This window comes from Ranitomeya imitator, chromosome 9 (assembly GCF_032444005.1).
Source record: "Ranitomeya imitator isolate aRanImi1 chromosome 9, aRanImi1.pri, whole genome shotgun sequence".
NCBI lineage: Eukaryota > Metazoa > Chordata > Amphibia > Anura > Dendrobatidae > Ranitomeya > Ranitomeya imitator.
Window position 1 is genome coordinate 11,270,958 of NC_091290.1, and position 24,577 is coordinate 11,295,534.

At 42.8% G+C, this 24,577-nt stretch overlaps 1 protein-coding gene and 1 long non-coding RNA gene across 2 annotated transcripts in view; one reads left to right on the forward strand and one right to left on the reverse strand.

Moving 5' to 3' along the window:
* The window catches only part of LOC138648783 (uncharacterized), a 183,467-nt gene that overhangs the window by 74,058 nt on the left and 84,832 nt on the right, over positions 1-24,577 (forward strand). The window lies entirely within an intron of this gene.
* Positions 12,848-19,802, reverse strand: FGF3 (fibroblast growth factor 3). The gene is made up of 3 exons (XM_069740575.1): positions 19,248-19,802; positions 15,785-15,888; positions 12,848-14,285 (listed from the first exon to the last, which is right to left on the reverse strand). Exons 1-3 carry the CDS (start codon positions 19,519-19,521, stop codon positions 13,953-13,955), a joined length of 711 nt encoding a protein of 236 aa, XP_069596676.1. The 5' UTR covers positions 19,522-19,802; the 3' UTR covers positions 12,848-13,952.

Sequence of the window (24,577 nt, forward strand, 5' to 3'; positions counted from 1 at the left end):
AGAATACCACTTACCATTGCCAAAATACCACCATCCAGTGCCAAAATAATACCACCTTCCAATGCTAAAATAACCACCATTCAGGGCCAAAATAAGTCCACCAAGGCATCCAGTGACAAAAGTAATACTATCATCATCTAGTACCAAAATGATACCATCATCCAGTGCCCATGCAAACACAGTGGTGACATAATATGGCTGTATATATCTTACATATTAATGCTATATACCGTAGTAAACAATGGTGTCAAAATAATAGCACCATCCACTGTATAAAATAATACCACCTACCAGTGCCAAAATAATGCCACCTACCAATGCTACAATAATACCACCATCATCCAGTGCCAGAATAATACTACCATATATTCCCCATTCAAACACAGTGCTGACACAATATGGCTGTATAAATCTTAAATATTAATGCTATTTTCTGAAGTAAACAAATAAGTGTCATATAGGAAGCTTTCTAATCTTCTCAAAATAATACCAACATCTATTGGCAAGTAAAACTACATTAAACACAGTACCCAGATAATGGCGCCATATAAAGTCTATATAACATTACCGTATACTGTAGAAAACATGTAAAAATAGCACCTTATTAAAATTGCCAAAATAATACTACCATTTGTTGCCCATGTAAAAACAAAGGCCACATAATATGGCTCTATAAACTTTACATATTAATGCCATACACCTACAGAACCAGACAGTGCTCTAAGTGTGCCAAAATAATACTGCCATCCAGTGCCAAGTGTAACTACGCTAAACACAGTGCCCACATAATACAGTAATGTAAAACCTGTATAATATTGCCATATACTGTAGAAAACATATAGTACCTTATCAAAAGTGCCGAAATAACACCATTTAGTGCCCACACAAACACAATGACCACATAATGTGGCTGCATAAATCTTTCTGCACAGTAGTGCTGTATTCATTATACTACAGCCACTTCTTCCGCTTCGGTTCAATGTCATTTGGAAAAATACATTTAGAATAGATGGCGTAACATAAAATGGTAAAACCTCTGACTAGGGCAGGTCCCGGCCAGTTGCCCCTTCTGTCCATAATCCGGCCCTACCGGCCTTCACCATCTAAGGGCAAGAAACTACAGACAAAACTTTAGGTTTGATTGAAATTGCCTTAAATCTGCCCGTGAAGTCACACAGAAGGTCGGAGGCTGAGATTCTGGGTAGACTAAAGGGTAAAAGAGCCACTAATAAAAAGTGTGAGTGTCCCCATTGAGCACCTTTATTACATCTCTGTCCATTGTGCAGATACTGGGATTTACCTCCAGTGTGAAGACCCAACAAAGGCTCCAAATCTCAAATTACCAGACCCCTGTAGTGTATCCTGGGGCGAAGGGGGTGGGAGACCCCAGACTAACACCAGCCCAAACCTTTAAACAAATATTTATCAGGTGGATTAGGAAAATTGTAACTTCTCACCCATCATCTGAAGTCCTAACCCTGGTGATTTGGTTGATGCTGGATCTGGCAGAAGGGATAGAAGACTGATCTGTGCAAAAGTCTGACTCTCGCAGAGATATGTCATGTATTGGAGTGTTTTACACAAACTCGTTTTAGGACCAGCAATGTAGATATAGAAGTGCAGGGATAGTTGTCGCGTCCGAGCCCCGATGTCACGTCCGAGCCCCAGTGTCATGTCTGAGCCCCGGTGTCGAGTCTGAATTCTGGTCTCGCTTCCGAGCCCCAGTGTCACGTCCGAGCCCCGGTGTCACGTCCGAGCCCCGGTGTCACGTCCGAGCCCCGGTGTCACGTTTGAGCCTCGGTGTCACGTCTGAGCCCCGGTGTCACGTCCGAGCCCCGGTGTCACGTCTAAGTCCCAGTGTCATGTCCGAGCCCCGGTGTCACGTCTGAGCCCTGGTGTCACGTCCGAGCCCCGGTGTCACGTCCGAGCCCCGGTGTCACGACCGAGCCCCGGTGTCATGTCTGAGTCCCAGTGTCATGTCTGAGACTCGGTGTCGCGTCTGAATCCCCGTCCCGCTTCTGAGCCCCGGTGTCACGTCCGAGCCCCGGTGTCATGTCCGAGCTCCGGTGTCACGTCCGAGCTCCGGTGCGACGTCCAAGTCCCGTGTCACGTCCGAGCTCCATTGTCACGTCCGAGCTCCATTGTCACACTCGAGCCCCGGTGTCATATCTCAGCCCTGGTGCTTTAGAGGGTCACAGTTCCCTAATGATCAACTTGAGATAAATTTGCTCCCCATCCTATGGTTTGTCAATTGGAAACAGATCTTCAGGGGTTATTCTCCTGCTGACCTGTTTCCTATTCATCTGGAAAATGGCTAAGTTTTAACCAAGGAGGCAAGGCTTCATATTTATATCCTACTGCAGACTAGGCAGAGGGAGAGGGTCCTGCTGCAGAAAGTTGTCCAACAGTCACACATAGAGAACTGTGAGAAAAATGAGGCGGAGAACAGCAAGGAGAAGGAGGAGGGAGGTTACTGCTACAGCCAGTTGTCTTACAGCCACACACACAAGATGCTAAGGAGGGGTAGGCTCCTGCCACAACTAGTTGTCTTACAGACACACATGGGACAGTGAGGAGGGAGAGGCTTCTGCCACAGGTAGTGGTCTTACAGGCATACACAGAACACTGAGGAGGAAGAGGCTCCTCCTGCAGCCAGTTGTCTCACAGCCATACATGGGACAATGAGAAGGGAAAGGTTCCTGCTGTAGACAGAAGGCTTACAGGCACACACAGGACACTTAGGAGAGGGAGGCTCTTGCTGAAGGCATTTGCCTTTGGGTATACACAGACAGCGAGAGGGGGAAGGTTCCTGCTCCAGTTGTCTTACAGGCATTCACTGGACAGTGAGAATTGGGAGGTTTCTGCTGCAACAAAGTTCTCTTACAGCTGCTGCAGGCAGTTGTCTTAAAGCCACACACGAGATACTAAGAAGGGGAAGGTTCCTGCTGCAGGCAGTTGTCTAAAAGCCACACACAAGATACTAAGAAGGGGAAGGTTCCTGCTGCAGGCACTTGTCTTAAAGCCACGCATAAGATACTAAGAAGGGTTACGGTTCCTGCTGCAGGCAGTTGTCTTAAAGCCACACATAAGGTACTAAGAAGGGGAAGGTTCCTGCTGCAGGCAGTCATCTTAAAGCCACACATAAGATATGAAGAAGGGGAAGGTTCCTGTTGCAGGCACTTTTCTTAAAGCCACACATAAGATACTAAGAAGGGGAAAGTTCCTGCTGCAGGCAGTTGTCTTAAAGCCACACATAACATACTAAGAAGGGGAAGGTTCCTGCTGCAGGCAGTCATCTTAAAGCCACACATAAGATATGAAGAAGGGGAAAGTTCCTGCTGCAGGCAGTTGTCTTAAAACCACACACAAGATATGAAGAAGGGGAAAGTTCCTGCTGCAGGCATTCATCTTAAAGCCACACACAAGATACTAAGAAGGAGAAGGTTCCTGTTGCAGGCAGTTGTCTTAAAGCCACACATAAGATACTAAGAAGGGGAAGGTTCCTGCTGCAGGCAATTGTCTTAGGGTGTGTGCACACGTTGCGGATCCGCAGCGTTTTTTGAGGTGCAGAAACCCTGCAGATCTGCAATTAATTTACAGTACAATGTAAATCAATGAGGAAAAAAAATGCTGTGCACATTTTGCGGAAAATCTGCTGCGGAAACGCTGCAGTTTAAAAGAAGTACCCATTCCATTATAGAAAATCGCAGGGGTAAAAAATGCAGCAAATCTGCAAGAAAACCGCAGCAAAAACGCACAAAAAACGCTGCGGAACCGCAAAAAAAAACTTGACAAATCCGCAGGTGCGTTTTCTGCCAGGAGAGGCAGAATCCGCACCAGAAATTCCTAAGCCTAATCCGCAACGTGTGCACGTAGCCTTAAGGCTACGTGCACACGATGCGGATTTTGCTGCAGATCCGCAGCGTTTCCGCAGCAGTTTCCCCTGCGTTTACAGTTCAATGTAAACGTATGGGGAAAAAAAAAACGCTGTGCACATGCTGCAGGAAAAAACGCGCGGAAACGCAGCGGTTTACAATCCGCAGAATGTCACTTCTTTGTGCGTTTTCCACAGCGGATTTACAACTGCCCTTATGGAAAACCGCAGTTGTAAATCCACAGTGGAAACCGCTGGAAAACCGTGGTAAATCCGCAGTGGTTTTCCACTGCGGATTCATCAAATCTGCTGGAATCCGCTGCGGAAAAATTCGCAGTGGACCCAGACTATGTGTGCACATAGCCTAAAGCCTCACACAAGATACTAAGAAGGGGAAGGTTCCTGCTGAAAAATAGGATCAAAAGAATAACTGAGAAAACCTGAAATCTTTGATGGATTTTCTACATTGTTTCTTTAAATGTTATTTTTATTTTTCATCCATTTTTAATTCTCCAAAACATCTAATATGATAACAATAAGCGAATAGTCTTGAATCTAAAAGAAATCTCCCGTTTTATATTTGTTGCTCCTACGCAGCTCAGATCATAACCAAGCATCCTAACGATTGCACCATATAGTATAGATGTATCCATGTGGCTGTCCTGGGGTCCTTGGAGACAGGGGGTCCACTCCTTTCATATTCTTTGTAAGCGGCTGAAGAATATATATCACTAATGCAGAAATGCCGCCACTGCTCACATTGTACCGTGTAAAACATTTTTTTTTTTCCTTTTCTGCAGATTATGGTTTTCCACAGGCGACACATGTAGTATCACTGAGGTGTAAAGTTATCCGGCCTCTGATATAAGATACAGTTATAAACAGATTGTTTTTGTGCTCGGAGATAGAGTTTCATGAAACATATATCCACATGCACGACTTCTTCAAATACCCGCAGGTCAGTGCTGCAGCTTTCCTATACGGCGCAATGCCTGAATATTAAAATGCTGTAATGTTAAGCTAATTACAGCTGCTCTCGTCTATAAATACGACCCCCGCGCTCAGTGCCCCTCCTGAGATTACTGCTTCCCCATCATTAACGAAAATGCAAAAATAGTCCATATAGTGTAAATGGAAAATAGGCGCACGTCCCTCTTCTTCTATAGGTGAAGCATGCAAAATCTCCAAGAGGACCCCCAAATATCACGGGTCTTTAAAAGAATTGGACCCTTTGGGCTCTAGGGTCGGGGTGTGACTGCAACCCCTGCACCCGCTGTAGTTTCCCCCTTGCTTGCTTTTCATGCTAGTATCGCAGGATGATTGGTGACCGACCAGATAGTCGCGATTCTCCAATAATTCTTCTCAGTTCTCCTCTGGATGGCAGTAAAATCTTTCAAAACAGAAGTTCAGAAACAAGAGGGAGCGACTCCACAAAATATGAAACACTCTCCAGATACAAATGTAGCAAGATGGTGGGATGATATAGGAATATTCTGTCATGATCGCTCCCGGCACCTCCGACATTAGCATTTGCCCTACGGTTTCTGTTACACGACTGCAAGCAGAGATCCTGAACAGTAAATCGATAGCACAAACTATTATACAAAGTTGCAGAACTTTTCACTTTACAATGAATTAATGAACTTATCTGTCCCCATCTCCTTGAACTAACAAGGTCACATTTCATTAAAATATCAAATCCAGATGGTATGATAATACACAGTTATTAAATAGACGTAAAACTTTTTTTATTGATATAACAGATAAAATACAGTACATAATAGGATACCTCATGCCAAATATGATTGATCACAATATGTAAAATGTCAATAGATATCAAAGGATCGTGTATATAAACTCAGAACATTATGCAGAAGAATTGTGCACAGTCACTTAGCAAGCAGTTTTTACCAGTGCTATGAGAGCGCAATAAATCCTTTAACAGATATGCTATCAATGTCTAAGAGGAGTTTACCTCTGTGTATGTGGCAAGGTGCCATCAGCATCCCTCCCCGACGCGCGTTTTGCCTGTTCTTCCAGGGACGTTTTCCCTTGCTTGGCACTAGCTGTTCCTGCTTTTCAGGCATATATAAAGTATATATAAAGCATTAAAGTTAATATACTCTTTGTTATTCCTATAAGGTTTTCTTGTATTTTATGTGGGTGATTCATATACACAATTCTTTGATATCTACTGATAAGTTACATAGTGATTATAATATGGAAATCTGTCAGCATCCACATTTCACATGAGGAATCCTCATGTACTGTATTTTATCTGTGTTACATCAATAAAAACAGTTTTTACTTCTATTTAATACACTTCTTGACTCTGGGTTATCATCTGGCATCAGTGGATTTTATACTTTACAATGAATCTATTCATTTTAAAAGATTCACATGACCCTGGTCCAGAAACCACAACACACCGGTGTAATGACACAGTGCCAGGGATGCCGGCAGATAGGAGGAGGATCGCAGGGCTCTGGTCCAGAAACCACAACACACCGGTGTAATGACAGTGCCAGGGATGTCGGCAGATAGGAGGAGGATCGCAGGGCTCTGGTCCAGAAACCACAACACACCGGTGTAATGACAGTGCCAGGGATGTCGGCAAATAGGAGGAGGATCGCAGGGCTCTGATCCAGAAACCACAACACACCACTGTAATGACACAGTGCCAGGGATGCCGGCAGATAGGAGGAGGATCGCAGGGCTCTGGTCCAGAAACCACAACACCCCGGTGTAATGACACAGTGCCAGGGATGCCGGCAGATAGGAGGAGGATCGCAGGGCTCTGGTCCAGGGATCTCAACACCCCGGTGTAATGACAGTGCCAGGGATGCCGGCAGGTAGGAGGAGGATCGCAGGGCTCTGAGCCAGAAACCACAACACACCACTGTAATGACACAATGCCAGGGATGTCGGCAGATAGGAGGAGGATCGCAGGGCTCTGAGCCAGAAACCACAACACACCACTGTAATGACACAATGCCAGGGATGTCGGCAGATAGGAGGAGGATCGCAGGGCTCTGATCCAGAAACCACAACACACCACTGTAATGACACAGTGCCAGGGATGCCGGCAGGTAGGAGGAGGATCGCAGGGCTCTGATCCAGAAACCACAACACACCACTGTAATGACACAGTGCCAGGGATGCCGGCAGGTAGGAGGAGGATCGCAGGGCTCTGAGCCAGAAACCACAACACACCACTGTAATGACACAATGCCAGGGATGTCGGCAGATAGGAGGAGGATCGCAGGGCTCTGGTCCAGAAACCACAACACACCACTGTAATGACACAGTGCCAGGGATGCCGGCAGGTAGGAGGAGGATCGCAGGGCTCTGATCCAGAAACCACAACACACCACTGTAATGACACAGTGCCAGGGATGCCGGCAGGTAGGAGGAGGATCGCAGGGCTCTGATCCAGAAACCACAACACACCACTGTAATGACACAGTGCCAGGGATGCCGGCAGGTAGGAGGAGGATCGCAGGGCTCTGATCCAGAAACCACAACACACCACTGTAATGACACAGTGCCAGGGATGCCGGCAGGTAGGAGGAGGATCGCAGGGCTCTGATCCAGAAACCACAACACACCACTGTAATGACACAGTGCCAGGGATGCCGGCAGATAGGAGGAGGATCGCAGGGCTCTGGTCCAGAAACCACAACACACCACTGTAATGACACAATGCCAGGGATGTCGGCAGATAGGAGGAGGATCGCAGGGCTCTGATCCAGAAACCACAACACCCCGGTGTAATGACACAGTGCCAGGGATGCCGGCAGATAGGAGGAGGATCGCAGGGCTCTGATCCAGAAACCACAACACCCCGGTGTAATGACACAGTGCCAGGGATGCCGGCAGATAGGAGGAGGATAGCAGGGCTCTGGTCCAGAAACCACAACACACCACTGTAATGACACAGTGCCAGGGATGCCGGCAGATAGGAGGAGGATCGCAGGGCTCTGATCCAGAAACCACAACACACCACTGTAATGATAGATATCAGCTACTATTGCTCTTGAAAAGGTTACAGTTTTATGTAAATTAGATAAATTATATTAATTATCTATTATCTATCTATAACCTATCAATCTATCGTCTATCTTCTATTATCTGTCTATTATTTATCTATTGTCTATTATCTATCTATCTATCTATCTTGTCTATTATCTATCTATTATATATCTTATCTATTATCTGTCTATTATCTATCTATTATCTATCTATTATCTGTCTACTATCTATTATCTATCTATTGTCTTTCTATATATTTATTATCTATCTATTATCTATCTTCTATGTTATCTATCTATTGTCTATCATTTATTATCTATCTATTATCTTTCTATTATCTGTTATCTATCTATAAATCTATTTATTATCTATCTATAATTATCTGTCTCTTTGTAGATGCAGATTATGCCCCTCGTGTGGGGGGTGGGGAGGTTGTGAGAGTTGGGAGAGGAGGGGCACGATAGTGGGGGAGGGGATTTTAATCTTTGCTCTGACCCCTCGTTTTTATGTATGACATGACTGCAGGATCTGACTACACAGGGTTTGTTTGTAGTCTGTGACCATGGAGACACGTGTCTGTATAGGAGCTGTATACATAAAAGGGCAGGAGATTTCTATTTGTGAAGTTTCCGCACTTCATACATTTTGGAGCAGTTAGTAACTAAAGACCCTCATAGACCTTAGCTGAAAGCTTTCCGACCCCTCCAATATCAGTATGATCAAACCGATAGTCTAATGTGTATGGGACCCCCTGACTTTTCCTTCCCACATCCTTTTACTTTCGGGGAGATAATTGCCGGACTCGTCTCATGAAGAACACAGGAGCTGCTCGGCTGAGCCAAATCCTCCTGTGTATGGAGGAGTCAGGGAAGAAAGCAGCCGGGGAGCGATCGCTGGTGGTGACCGCAATCTAATGTGTACGGGGCTTTAATGGGGCAATTCCCTTATAAGGCTGATACAATATTATTGTTACAGTGAGACGGATTTTCTCACTTTATGGAAAATAATATCTATATCGAGCTGAAAGGGATTGCCTGAATATAAAGAGCCGGCACCTGTCGTGCTGCGCAGAGCCGGCGGGATAAGATGTGGAAGTGCTTATTAGCTTTTATTGGTATCTAACCCCGTCATAGAAATAGATACAGCGTGATAATCCGCGCCATAGAATTTCTGCCGCCATTCCCAGCACATGGGGCGTATGGTGTGCTGCATTTATTACCGTGCCGTCAGCTGCTGTGGGGTCCAGAAATACGAAGAGACCACCGATCGCATCATTACTGCAGAACGTGCGAAGAATGAAGTTACCTCCAGCTTTATCCAGTTACCAACGGCGGGATCCGTCCACCGCACAGGAATAGCTGGTGTTTCTGCCCTGACTATGAGATTTATATAGAAAAGGGGTTTGCAAATTCTCCAGTGAAAATGTATTAATTTTAAAGAAATAATATAATGGAAATTCCTCAAAATGAAAAAAAGACGAGAGACCACTGATTAAACTTATATGGACCCCAGGCCAGTCCCCTCTGTATACAGACCTTAGACCGGTACCTCCCTGCACACAGATCCTCATTTCAGACCCCCTTGTATAGATACCAGACCACCCCCTTCCCCATTTACAGACCCCAGACCAGTACCTCCCTGCACACAGATCCTCATTTCAGACCCCCTTGTATAGATACCAGACCACCCCCTTCCCCATTTACAGACCCCAGACCAGTACCGCCCTATACAGAGATTCCAGATGCCTCCATATACAGACACTAGACCAGAACACCTGTATACAGATCCCACACTAGTACCTCATTATATATAGACCCCATTCTCTCCAGTCCCCATACCACTAGCACTTTACGGACCCCCTAAGGAAGCAAATAAACAATACAGACCCAAACCCACTGTATACAGAGCTTTGTGAGAAGTTTTTCACTTTAAGTTATGAAAAACACCTGGTGGGAAAAAAAAAATCAAGTGCACATCATTTATGTGAAGCAGATCGTGCTGGAATCTGCTTGTAACTGAACATTGTCCAATCAGAAGGCTGCAAATAAATCCTTCAGGAAAAAGAACTTTTCAACTTTTCTGAAACTCTTCAAAACCACATCATGAAAATAAAAACTCCTTCAAAAACTCTCCCAAGAAAGAAGCAAGTTTCATTTCACAACTTGTTGGTTTTGATCGCTCACCAAAAAATACAATAGACATAACTAAAAAGAAAATAGAGATTTCTATGCAAATGCCCCTTTACCTCTCACTCTGCCGGACAGGATCAGGAGAGATCAGGGTCCCAAGGGTGAGCATTAATTGCAGTACTCATAGGAATAGACCCCTGGGGACAAAAATGGAAAAAGGTCGAACCGTCCTAGGGAGAGTGTCTACAGCACTACCAGGAACAGGCAAATGCTATACTCTGTAGGCCTCTCTTGGCCGTCCCATGGACAATGAATGCAGCATGCTGGACCTCTCATTCAGATGGAGTTCTGTAGAGCCCAGGTCTTGGGATGGCTGGGGGTCCGAGAGGTCCGATTAATAAGTTATGCTCTACAATATGGACATCATTCGTTCCTCTGTCCCCCAGGAGATGTTCAGACAGCAAGATGTAAACTGAATGGAAACCAAACGATCATATTATTGATCCCTCGTCTCAAAACCATTTCCATCCACCCATGTAAAGACCCTTTACATGAGCTTCAATCAGTGCCTATTATGGGCTCAAATCTGCTCTTTCACAAGGACCCTTTGACTTTTTTATATTTTATTCTTTTTTTTTTTTAGTTTAAAACCTCAGAAAATAATAGAAATAGGATGAGTATCAAGAGAACCGGGAAGAACTTAATGTGACCTTCCCTTCATTTTCTTCATTCTGCTCAGTTTCTGCTCGGTCTGAAGTCCCAATTTCTGCTAATGGTTCTTTCCATCAGCTGTTATATCTAACGCTACATCTCGCCGTATGGAAACTTGAACTTGTTCTCTGCTAAACAGTTCAAAAACCCATAAAAAAAAGGATATAACATAATGAAACGTTGCACCAATGGAAACGAAGGAGACAGAAAGGAAGTCGTTACAGAGAATTAGAGGGCAAATTGCAGCTTTGCTGGAAGTATTTATTAACATTCCGTGTAACAGGACGCAGCCACTTCTCCGGGGTTCCCATGCTTCGTGCCTTCTGGTTCTTTTAACTCTTTAATGGCTACAAAAGTAAAAAATGTTATTTATATATATATATATATATATATATATACATACAGGAGCTGATAAATTTTCATACTTGGTCTTTACATAAAATGTTCCGATCTGTGTGATTACAGCCGGTGTAACAAGAACCTCATGGAGGCTCGGAAGGGAAAATTGCCTCGCAGCAGAAATTAGCAATGAGGGTTCACTACTTAATGTGGGATTTTTATTATGCGCTCGCTGATAATGAATGAGATAATCGTTTTTTCCTTGCAAGATGGAATAATATTCTGGGGGTCCGAGCTTCTTATATCTGATGTATATAAGAGTATAGGAAAAAGCTGCTGTTTGGTTAATGTGCTTTATGGCCAGGTTGGCATGTTTTTAATGCCGCCAATATTCCCTTTGAGCAGCTCTTATTTAGACCCACTCAGTACAGAAATGGGTATTCTGGGTTTACTAGAAAACATCGTTCTGAGGGTTAAATCCTAAAGGCAAATGATGGTCTCCAAAGTCCACGCCAAGTGGGTTGATTTCTGCTAGACCGTTGGAGTCCATCATGATGGAAAATCCTCTGGTGGACTAGTTCAAGCCTTCCCTGACTATAGATTATGGGCTAAAACATAAATAAATTGATATAATGTAACATTTTATAGATTATATGGTCCCCAATAAAAAGCAATCAAAGGCGTTGTCTCAGACTTAACTCCTATCAGAAAGGGTCCAGCTCCCAGGACTCAATGACTGCTTGCATTTCCAGAATGGGATTTCTGCCCTTTGGCCCAATATGTCCTGATATATACTGTATATCTGGACGGGGTTGTCGTCACCAGTCAAGTCTTTTCACAGAATTAAACCAACAAGTTGTTATACAAAATAATCTAAATTTTCAAGAACAAAGGAATTTTTAATTCTATAGTTTTATAGTACTGATTGTTGCCTCAGGTTACCAGCCTCCCATGCAGTCTACCAGAAGTGGCCGGACTCCTAGGCAAGGAGCGGAGCCCTTGGAAGCACTCTGCAATAGAGCTTGTAGTGCACCAGTGCGCACCTCTGCCGCTGCAAAGACAAAGCCGCGTCTGCTCGCAGCATCGGAGAGCGCACAGTTTGGTATCGGAACTATTAATCAGATCGGCACTGCTTTCTGGCAAGCTGGAACCAGGGAGGCAGAGGAGTGGTGCAAACCTGAAGTTAGGATCAAACTATGAGACCTTGATCTGTAAAATATTTGATAGCTTCATGTATGTATATATATATATATATATATATATATATATATATATAGTTAAGGCTACGTTCACATTTGCGTTCTGCCGGGCTGCGTCGAGCGTAGCCGCGGCGACGCATGAGTCATGCGCCCCTATATTTAACATGGGGGCGCATGGACATGCGTTGCATTGCGTTTTGTGACGCATGCGTCTTTTTTGGCGCACGCGTCAGAGCGCAGAGGACGCAGCAAGTTGCATTTTGTTTGCGTCCAAAATCATGCCAAAAAAGGACGCATGCGTCACAAAACAATGCGTTTTCGTTTGCGTTGTGCGTTGCGTCGCCGACACAGCACCGCACAACGCAAATGTGAACGTAGCCTAATGGACTAGAATTGTTGTATTTCTGTTACAAACGTGCACATTGTTCTTTGTGTGGACCTTAAAAACTAACGAGGCCACATGTCGTACGTCTGATGGCCACCCTTCCAGATTTCCACACTGGACACAATTGAAAAGATTCTTCTTGTTTCAGTTATTCCAATTCATCAACTCAGCCAATATTAATAAATATATTTTAATACTTGCCCTCCTGTACAACCCTTAGCTTTTCCAATATCTAATGTTAGTGACGTACAAGAAATAAACCCTTGTAGCTCCTTATTGGCTTCATAGGACCAACGAGCAATAAACAGACACAGTCTTTCAGTGGAATGTGAGGTAGAATAAACGACTGTCCGGAGCGCAGCGTAGTGATATTGAGGATGAGATTGAGAAAAAAACATACGGAGAAAGCAAGTACATAACAAAACTTCTCAAGAACCTGTCTCCCAGTCATTGCTGAGGAAAGAAGGGAATGGATTGAGACAAATTCGCAGAACATTTGACCTGAGCAACCTTCCAGCTTGGTGGTTCCACATGTTCCTATCATTTGTATAGTCATCCCTCACTTTCCAACACCCTGCTTGGTTATTAAGGTTCACCATGGCTTGACCATCAGAAAGTGGTGGTACACAATGGTACCAGTTCAGAAATGACACCCAAAGCTGGTACAATCAACAATCATTGAACTGCTTGTTGTTATAACTTATGGTAAGGGTAAGGAAATCAATGGATTGCGCTTGGAAGACCCTAGATGGAGGTAGAGAAGACCTTGGTGGAGGTAGAGAAGACGTTGGTGGAGGTGTGTAGAGGAAGCCACTAGGGACTTTCATAAATGTGGTGTAAAGTGAACCATTTATAAGCAGCTATATATTTATAAAACAGAAAATAATACACCTTAGAAATTAAGGGTTCACTTAATATTGTAAAGTGAGGGACCACTGCGTTAGGGAACCAAAGTCCCCAAAGTGACCAGGTTGCAGGTACAATTTTATACAATGTAGTTTGGTCCTTCACCTGGATGAACCTAGAGTCACATTCGAAGGAAATCTCACGATAGGCACTAGCCAGTGTAACCAGAAAATGGTAACGAGATGCTTATCAGACCGGCCAATGACCACGAGTGAATCAGCCATGTTAGAAGATGTGAGAATAAATTATTAGGTATCCATGTACCATAGAGAGAACAATGGAGGTAATCCATGATCGGTTCTACAAAGTGTAACAGCTGTCGAAGTTCCCAATCCTCATCCTAGATGGGAAGACCATCCTTCATCTCTCGAGTCTCTTCAGTGTCCTCTTCTCTGTCTCCTGTTGTTTTTCTGTGACTTTGGAAAAGTTTCTCTATGCTTGACATTTGTGTGAAAAATCCTCACTGCATCATGATCTTTGTTGTCAAGAACTCTAGGTAAGAAGAGGGAGGATTTTTGAGTCCGTCGCGTCTTAAAACCTCTTCGGGGTCGCCCTTTGCCATTGATAGACAAATACCAAAGTCTTTCCGCGCTGGCCTTGCGTTTTGTCCCAGCTCCGTTTGGAACTGTCCTGTGTAATCGGGACGCATATGTATTGTATCCGAGTTCGTGGATCCTCTCTACAAACTCACATTCCGGGTTGTAGGTCTCCTGCAATAGAACATGAGCGATAAATGAGTAAGGAAGAATCAACAAGAACAATGTGCAGTCTGCATTCACTACTTAGGGTATGAGTTGACCCAAAGGGGCCAGAGGAAGTGACTTTCCCTCGCTTCTTAAAACCTTGAAAACAGTCCTGCTGCTCTGTCAATGGGGTCAGAGTTACTGGTAACATAACATCTTTGGACTCCACTGATTGACTGGAAGGTAGGGTCAGCTACGTGGAAGGTTATTTTCTTGCCCCTGGATTTGCATATCTAGGGGGCCAATTTCTGAAAACAAGGCACTTTGAATATGCTTTCATATAAAGAAGCCTTTTGTGTTTAATATTTTGGTATATCAAGGGGTTGTCCACATTTTACTATTTTTGGTTCCAATGACCACATGTCCTGTAATCTGCAGGGAATCCAAGCAGCACAGCTAGTGGTGAAATGAAGTATTACATGCTCCGTATTCAAATCAGTGGGCTATTCATGTAATGCACTGGAGTGTCAAGTCCTCCAGCGCGAGGGACCTTTTTTTTTGTAATTGCTCTCTTCTCCAGTTGTTTGATGGAGGTCTAGGCTAGGGGGTCTCCCTAAAGCAACAATACTCCAAACAGGCAAACCCCTTAAATAATACTTCTCCCCACACTCTTCTGCCTATTTAAAATGTATGCATGTTCAGCTTAATTGAGCATACATATATATGGGGGCTTTAAAGGAATATATGTTGGCTAAACCAACAATTTACTGACGGCTATTGATATTTTTGGTCTATCCGCCATCATGATGTCCTTAGAGGTTCATAGTGATGGCTTTATGCACCCTAGCTGGTCATAGAGGGTCACCGTAATGCAATGATCTGATATTTGAAGGAATTCATGACCACATCGCTGTCCAGGTAAGTAGGGCCTGGTGTCAATTCCTTTCCTCCTTGCTAATAATTTTCCTTTAGGGGAACTAATACCAGATTGGATGGGCCAGTCCCCTTTCTCTTAGGGCTCCATTGAGGCTGCATCGTATGCAATTTCTTGTCCTCCGGGTGGCACAATTTTTAGGTTGACACAATTTTTAGGTTGACAAAAACATATACTTAAATAATATAAAAATAAAAAAGTAAGAAAAATTTAAAAGAAATACTCCACTACCTGAGGTGGGAATCAGAATCTCATTAGTTTGATGTCTTTGTCTCTTAGTTAAAAGGGAAGTGTTAAATCCCACCTTGTATAACTGCTGTGGGTATTTTGTAGGTTGCGGCGTCGGTAAAATAAACACGACACATTAGATTCTAAGGAAGTTCCGTCATGTGTGATGGTTCTGTGTGTTTTTGAATTTCCGTGGATTACTACAATCCCATTTTAGCCAACCTGATGCCTCCCTCGTAGCCAAAGAGAAGCAAAACAAACACAAGACGATGCAGGCAGAGCTACTGTTGCAAAAGTAAAGATTCGGGTTCCTGGGATTTAGCTTCGAGGAGTAAAAGGTGTTTGTGCGTTTCAGAATACTCACTGAGGCGTAAAGTCTCCCTCTTTTGTTCATGGCCAGGTATCTCCCAGAGAACAGTCCTTTGATGGCGACAATTCCCACATCCACCGCCGTTATTTCTAGAATACCTTGAAATAAACAAAACAATGTTTAATCCCCCTCTGCACAAGCAGAACTTCCTGCAGGTTCCCATGTATGAAATGTATCTCTATTGTGCGGGAGGTAACGTATCACTGTGAGCGCGTATCCCAAAGAACTCCACATATTCGGGAATGTTTAGCTGCTCTTATAGTAATATGTATATATAATTATAGCATATTTATAATAAATATACATAATGCTATTAAAGCAGCTAAAAATTCCAGTATGTCTAATTCTTAAATATTTATAGATTATATATTTTTTTCTTTTTTTTTTTTTTTTTATCTGCAAACATTAAGACCTTAAAGACCATTGCTGAGATTGGGACTTTTATGTTCTTTTTTTGTATATAAATGTTTTGTTAAAAAAAAATAATATTTTGTTGATTCGTTTACGTTTCTATGGAATTCTATAATTAATTTTTTTTTTATTAAAAGTTTCAAACATTTTAGCCCAGCTAAGTTCATAAAAATACAATATTTCATGATGTATTTTTTTTATTATTTTTATTTTGTATATACATTTTTTGGCATATTTTGTAGTACATATTTGTTGTTTTTGTAACTTACTTTGGGACTTTTTGTTGAGGTTGTTGAAAGAACAGATTCATAATTGATTGTCAGTCATCACTCTGGGGCTTTAAACTGACCACCAAATATATATATATATATATATATATATATATATATATATATATATACACACTTGCTTGGCTATTTGTAAATCATGATTTATCGTGATCTGCTTTTTGTCATTTGATGAACGAAAAAAGATCAGTCGTGAACAACTGTCCCAGTCGTGATTGCAAATGAATGCAGATTGGTCTCAATTAATTTGTAAATTTTGTGGAAAATTGTCAAGCCAAAAATGTTCACCAGCCAGATGAGGAAGGATTGATGCCCAAAATGAGATCTGATTGCATTTGTTTTTTTCATATTTTTGACCTTTGGGATGAGTCTTTTTTTCTGCACTGAAATTACAGTCTTGGGCATAAATGTATACTTTTATAGTGCATATAGTTTTTTAAGTAATTTGGAACCCAATCGATAATTGTTATCAACAATTAATTTCTTCATATAAGAAAACTTAAAAAATTTGTTAAGTTTGGGAACCCTCCTGGTCTTGTGTTTTAATGTAAGAAAGTAAAATAATTTGACATTTTGCCCACTCGCACCTTGTAATTAAGTAAGTGCCCCTTCACCATCTATTATCTGTAGGAGAGATACCTCTAAAAGCTTTCCCTGAGACGAGTTGCCTTTTAGGAAATCGTGGTTTTCCCCTCTCTCCTCCCCAATCCTTTGAGGTTTCCTAATCTCTGTTTGCCATCAAAAGAAAGAGTATAAAATGTTTTAAAAGTTTTCGGGGATTAGAAAAACAAATGCCATATTTTTCAGGGTATTAGTGGCACACTTAGATCGATGGGGCAAAAGGAGTCAGATTTAATCTTGACAATCCCAAACGTTGGGATAATGCAGGACAACAAATAGGCGGCACAGTTCATTTGTTTTATTGAGCGTAAGAAGCTTTAGCCGGACCTGAACGTTTTCAGTGCCAGAGGGTCTTGTATATTGTTGCAGCAAGGCCTCCTAGGGGAGATCGCCTTGTAATTTGTTACAAGGGTTGCTTCATCGTGTTTCTGCAGCTATTTAAAAAGCATGTCCAAATGTGGAGAATCGATTGGTGTGGGATATCAACCCCCCCTGAGCTGAGATTGATCTCGCTTTATGGATCAATGTCTCAGTATTCTCTTACATTCCCACATTGTGTCACTGCCGGTCTCGATTATGTCACTTTTTGTAATCTATCTGAATTTTTGCACGGAAGTCCATATTACCTTTATATTACCATATAAATCAATAAAGCTATAACATAATAACAAAATGACACATAAGATAAGCCGATACACATGTATATTATACATGGCGGCGGTATATAGACGATTACTTTTTCTACTTCATTTTTTGTATTATCCTAAAATGATATGGATTCACTAAGATTTAGCGTTTGATGTATGCAGGATCCATTATTGACATGCAATCAAGTGAACATGCAGATGTAGCAGAGCTGAGTTTGTCATCTATGAATATTTAGCACATAGTGATTAGGATAACAGTCGGCTGGCCCGCACGTTGTGATATTATTAAGGGACAGACTTAGCTCTGTTACACCTGTATGTGGTACAATTTTATAGAGTTTAATGGGTACGTCACAAGTGAGCTTAACTGCAGAGACTTTATTCTGCCTTCTGAGCATTTTGGATTTCAGGAAAGCCAGGACAGTGGACAAAACTCTGTGAATGTAACAGCATGCTGGACTAATCTATTGTTCTTGTAGACAGCCTTTTTTTCTTTTCTTTTTTTTTCTTGCAAAAAAACACAGCTTATCTGCTGTTAAACAAATGACCTGTTAGGAGAAGCAGCCGAGGGATGAAGGTACATCCTTTCCCTCCAGGTTTATTCAGAGAAAGGCACAGTGAGAGGGAGATAATGCTTCACCGGCTCATTCATTCCTACATCTTATGGATGAAATAAGAGACTGCATGAAAAAGAGACTCGCGATGTCTGTCCATTAATCAAGAAAACATTTGTTTCTACGTCTAGACCTCACAAGATAACTTCCTCACATTCTTTCCAGTCCTGGGGAGAACCTTCGCCGGCCATATTTGATACTGAGAACGATCATATATGAAAGTGATACAATGTTGCAAACATCATTCTTATTTATTACTTGTAGCAGAGAAGGACAATTAGTATATTCACGACATCCAAACTGTAATCTATAGATACGGTGATGATTGTGGCTTGGGACGGATCACCCGTCCTATCTGTCATATGCAGGTAAAGGGAATGGCGCTATATAATGATAATCTAGGGATAGAGAATGGACCACTGGTGGAAAAAGGATGAACTTGATGGACTTAAGTTTTTTTTTCAACCTATATAACTATATATAAAAAGTTCTAGTAGTTGTCTTGTCGTTCCGAGAAGCGATTCACAGTGTTCTGAAGCAAAGTATTCCCTACTGAAATAAATGATAGAACAGTGCCCCCAGGGTATGAGGATAGCAGAGTACCCCCCTAGAGGCATGCTGTGTATGCTCCGGGGTATGTGTACCGCTGGCTGAAGACCTAATATCCAGGCGGTATAATAGATAGGAAGGTTATCCGTTACATTCTATATATGGTATATGTATGTATATATATAAAACAATCTACCATATATAGTTTGAGATGGATACGTAGATATAGAATGTAACGGATAGATATGGATAAATATTTACAAATTGATAGATACAAATGACTGATCTATAGATATGAATAGATAATAGAAATATTTTCTCCACTTACTGAAGACGCTGTTTTTCTCCAGAGTTCCGTTGATTTTTCCGTTCAGATGTATCTGTAGGTGATACTTAGTCGCACAGTAAAGCTTCCTATGGCGAGGCGCTCCTCCAAGGTGTTCGTAAACCCCACCGCGTCCTGCCGCATCGCGTCTTAGCCTGGGGTCGCACAGTTTGCCTCTGGCACAAGGCACCTTGGCAGTACCAGACAAAGTCTTAGCCCAGGATACCTGCCGACCAAGATCGAAACAACTGAGCAACAAGATCCAGATTATAACCATTGTGGCATGGCCGAAATACTGAAGGCTGGAAGGCTGGAAGCAAATGTCACAAGGGGTCCCATTAAAGAAGTCTTGTTAGCAGCTCTCTAAGTAGCAAGTCACACTAGCCTGATGCATGAGGCATTGGAAGTGTTATCTGACCTTTTATCTGTCTCGTCTTGATCTTCTAAGTAAATAGATGTCAAAGAGGGCTGCAGGTTCATGGATTAGTGGCAGCGCTCAGGGTTTAACCATCTCTTCCGAATTTTATGAGTTTACAAGAAATAGTGGTGCTCAACTGCTCTGAAATGAAAGACACCCCCCCCCCCCCATTCCTCCCCTTGCAACAATAGACAGATCCCGACCAATTGATACAAAGGAGGCAGGCAAGGTATCAGTCTTGTGTGAACGAAAAGTGCAGGCTGGATAAAATTACACAGCACTACTTACAGTGGCTCGAAAAAAAAAAAGAAAAGCCACATCACAAAGAGTCAGCAGCCCGTCAGAGGAGAGGGTCTGCACCCGCCTCTGCCTTTATAAAAGATTAAAAAACAAAAACAATTATGCATATGAAAATTATACATTGGGGATTTTAAGAGAATTGTCTCTGCTCCAATCAATCCCCCCCATCACAATAAGTGACAACCAGGATGAAGGATGCTGGAAAGAAACGACCTGGGGAAATCGCTCTTAAAAAATGCACATGTGAAAGGCGCATATGAAAAGGAGGCAGACGTGGGATGGCGGAGAGGCCGGGCCTCTATTTTAACACAAATTGAAAGGCAATTTATTTCAATTGTAAAGAACCTTTCCTTTAGGTCAATTTGTTAGTATCAATGAGACTAATGAGCTTTCACTGGACAGCGGGGAGAAAAGAAGTGTTGATTCATTACCTCCGAGAGGAACTGGATGGATCATGCGGATTTCAAGGCAGCAGGAAGATTTATGGCCCATAGCAGGCTGACACTTCAAGGAAATGTCCACCTACTAACACCTGGCCACTTTTAGATCCTAAATTCTGGAGTTTCAAATCCCCAGTATAGATATAAAGTTAAAGAGTTTCATACAAAACTTAACATAAAAAGGACGGTGCTGTTGCCCTCATTCCCCACAAGATAAAATTGCTTTTGGTTCATATACCAGTCCAATATTTCCAGGAACAATCTCAAATCTTCTGCACTACAGCTTACCATCCACTCTTTTTCTGTGGCTGATTTCCTTTTCATCACCATTCTGCCAGCACTACAGGTGCTGTAATCCTCCCCATCTCTCACTTCCCAGTATGCATTGCTCCTTCTATTGTCTAATGACTTGAACTGTTTGTCTGTTATTCCTGTACATTCAGTATAACAGATAGGAGAGACAAAGAACGGTGAACACTTACTGTAGAGAAACAAAGACCTGACCCCACTTCCCGTAGAGAGGAAAAGTCCTGATCCCACTTCCTGTAGAGAGGAAAAGACCTGACCCCTCTTCCTGTAGAGGTAATCAAAGACCTGATCCAACTTCCTATAGAGGCAGACCCACCTCTACTTCCTGGAGAGAGGCATAGATCCGCCCCACTTCCTGTATAGAGGCATAGATCCACCCCCACTTCCTGTAGAGAGGAATAGATCCGCCCCCACTTCCTGTAGAAAGGCATAGATCTGCCCCCACTTCCTGTAGAGAGGTGTAGGTCTGCCCCCACTTCATGTGGAGGCATAGATCCACCCACACTTCCTGTAGAGTGGAATAGATCCGCTCCCACTTCCTGTAGAGAGGCATAGGTCTGCCCCCACTTCATGTGGAGGCATAGATCCATCCACACTTCCTGTAGAGAGGAATAGATCTGCTCCCACTTCCTGTAGAGAGGCATAGGTCTGCCCCCTCTTCCTGTAGAGGAATAGATCCACCCCCACTTCTTGTAGAGGCATAGATCCGCCCCCACTTCCTGTAGAGAGGAATAGATCTGCCCCTACTTCCTGTAGAGAGGCATAGGTCTGCCCCCACTTCCTGTAGAGAGGCATAGATCCACCCCCACTTCCTGTAGAGAGGAATAGATCCGCCCCCACTTCCTGTAGAGAGGAATAGATCCGCCCCCACTTCCTGTAGAGAAGAATAGATCCACCTCCACTTCCTGTAGAGAGGCATAGATCCGCCCCCCACTTCCTGTAGAGAGGCATAGATCCGCCCCCCACTTCCTGTAGAGAGGCATAGGTCTGCTCCCACTTCCTGTAGTGAGAGACAAGGACCTGTCCCCACTTAATATAATCCAGTTAGTAGAGAATAAGTTAGAAGGAGACCCCTAGCAATTTGTTTATAAATGATGTTGTTCAATGCCCCAAAAATCTCCTCAAAGTGATTTACAGGTTGCTCATTTGTCAGTTGTTTAAACGTATACTGATATATCATTGAGTTCAATGAATGAGGCGTATGCACTAAGCTCCTGAGTGCCTCCTAGTGGTGGCTGATGACAGTCAGCGTGTTCTTGTTCAAATGAATCTCTGGGATTATAATATATTTGCTTAAAATTTGGAAATGTGATAAAATAAAATTGTCAGCGGTCCAATGTAAGTAATATCATCGCTGCAGAAAAATAGGGGAAATGCTAGCGTGGACCACCGAAGCATTTGCGCTGAAGCCGCAGGTATTTAACAGTTGAGCATTTTATTTTACTTTATCACATTTCCTTATCTTAAAATTTCCAGAAATATTTTACAAGAGTCAGAGCTCAAATTTTTTTTTTTATCTGTTCAGGGTGAAAGAATAGGATTTGCCTGTGAGCCTCATTTTATGTTACTATGTGTCTGCTAGATTTTCATCTCTTATATCTGATAATCGCACTTGGGGCAATAGTTATAATGTAACATCCTTCTCTTTATCTTAGACAAGATATTTCTATTCTATTATTCTATGTATTTCGGAATCCCCCGTCTGTTGTCATTGACCTTGATCGGCCATTTTCAGGCACTGTGCGGTAGAGTATGACGACTTACAAGATTCCCTTACACATCAAGTCAGGAATTCACTCATCACTCATCAATCATCAGAAACTTGATAAAACGCTCTCATGAATATTCATAACATTTATCACTCACAAACTCAGAGATAAAAAAAAAGGTTTCAGCTCTGTTGCCTAATACAAGACCCTTTTTGGCCGGCCCACCCACCCCTCTAATGTTATTAGCCAGGACTTCTAGCCAAATATTGACCCACGGAGGGTTCTCTGCAATCCTTATTACTTCCTCCACAGTACTGTACCTTAAAGGGAATCTGACGGCAGCATAAAAAAGAGGCCAAGACCCTAATTTAAACGATCTATCACATAGTAGCAGTTGTGATAGAATCATAGTTTTCTATGCTGCAGATCTAGCAGAGCTCAGAATGTTGGGCCCTGTATAACCCCGCCCACAGCACTGATTGGCTGCTTTCTGTGTACACTGAATATTGACAGAAAGCTTCTAATCAGTGGTGGGAAAGTGATTGGACCAGGAGGCACGAGACACCTAGTCCGCTAATGATAATCTCCTGGTAATAAAATACTGATTTTATTGAAACATAAAAACACAGCCCAGTAAGTGACATATCGCTGGAATCAGGTTCTCTGCCCCTACATCATACTGTTTAAATTATTATTATGATTAAATGGCAAAAACCTGCTCACAGATTCCTGTTCCTGCTCATTTGGGGGAAATCCTCAATCCACCCTTGAATAACTCATTGGGATCCATTCCTTAACAGATTGAAACACTTTTTTTCTCACCAGAGTTTTGGTAACTCAAAGAGGCATCATAGATCCTTAAGTTACTAGAATAGAAAGAGAAGGGTCAATTTGGCCCACTAGAACCAGAGGATCCACTTTAACCCACAGTAATGGGCCCCAAATATCCAGTAGAAGGCACCCCCATTGGGAGATGATTGGAGTCAATCATTTACCATTATGGTCTATAATTAATAATCAGGGTTACTTACCGACACTGTGGCCATTGGTCCGCTGTCCCCACCTACCTGTTATCCTCTTTGCCCCATTATATGGTGGCCATCAGCTTCATTCTCCTGTTGGGTCACTGGCTAGGTCTCTAGATTGTGCAGATGGATTTTTAGTCTCCTAAATGGTCCTTATTCCCCAACCAATGCTTTGCTGACCTAGAATACACCTTTTTGCCTCCTGCCTAAACAATTAGGTTCTTTAGTACTTGCTAACATTTTCTGACCTGGTTTGGACCCGGACCTTGGGTCATATATATATATGTGATACATTCACTAATCATTCTTTGCCCCCTCTTTGTAGAGAAGGGATGAGGACCAGCTGCCAGGATCAGCCATAATAATCGAGGTCTCCCTACTCCTCAATAGCAGATGCCAAGAATGGCTGGTAGACCACTGACCACTTTCGACCAGGTCTCCAGAAGTCAGTTCTGAGGAATCACAGCCATGAACCACAATAAGGTTGCGGCACAAATTTATCTGAAATAGTCATTCCCATAAGGATAATTCTGGTTGCATTGAAATCACGGTCGCCATGTTGGCCAATTTTAGGTGGCATTTGGCTCTGATCTAGCTGTGTCCACAATTTGGTGGTCTGTTCAATGTATTGGAGCGATCGATTTGCCTGACGTATTCTGTAGCCTGGAGATTTAAGCTAATGCTTTGTGAAGCTTTTGTACCTATTCGTGTGTGACCCCAAGGCATGATGATAGTCCATGTACGGTGCTGGTAGACAATGCACATGGTTTGGTATTATAGACTTGTAAGAGCTCCATGTGTTGCCATATTGCGCCTCCGAACAGCATATGTACATACTGGCGCTCAGTGGTGTAACATGGGCCTGCAGCCATCAATAGATGTGACGGATCGGTAATACGGCCATGTGCATGAGATGTACGCTCCAAAGACGGAGGTCAGATACTGATATGACCAGGGGGATGTCAATTTACCCACTAGTTTTGGTAAATCTACACCATCAAACAATCCATCAACAAAATGTTTCTCCAGAGCTGTGGCCACAAGTCCTTCAGATATTCTCATAATCGACAACCCCCATAAAGTTTCTGCCCGGGAGCTAAAAATATTCCCCTAAAGATTCTCTCCAAAGCTT

Coding starts and splice junctions, on each gene's coding strand:
- FGF3 (XM_069740575.1), bottom strand. CDS start 19,521: ATGGTTATAATCTGGATCTTGTTGCTCAGTTGTTTCGATCTTGGTCGG. Junction 15,889..19,247: donor GGAGAAAAACAGCGTCTTCA/GTAAGTGGAGAA, acceptor GTTTATTTCAAG/GTATTCTAGAAATAACGGCG. Junction 14,286..15,784: donor GAGGGAGACTTTACGCCTCA/GTGAGTATTCTG, acceptor GTTCTATTGCAG/GAGACCTACAACCCGGAATG.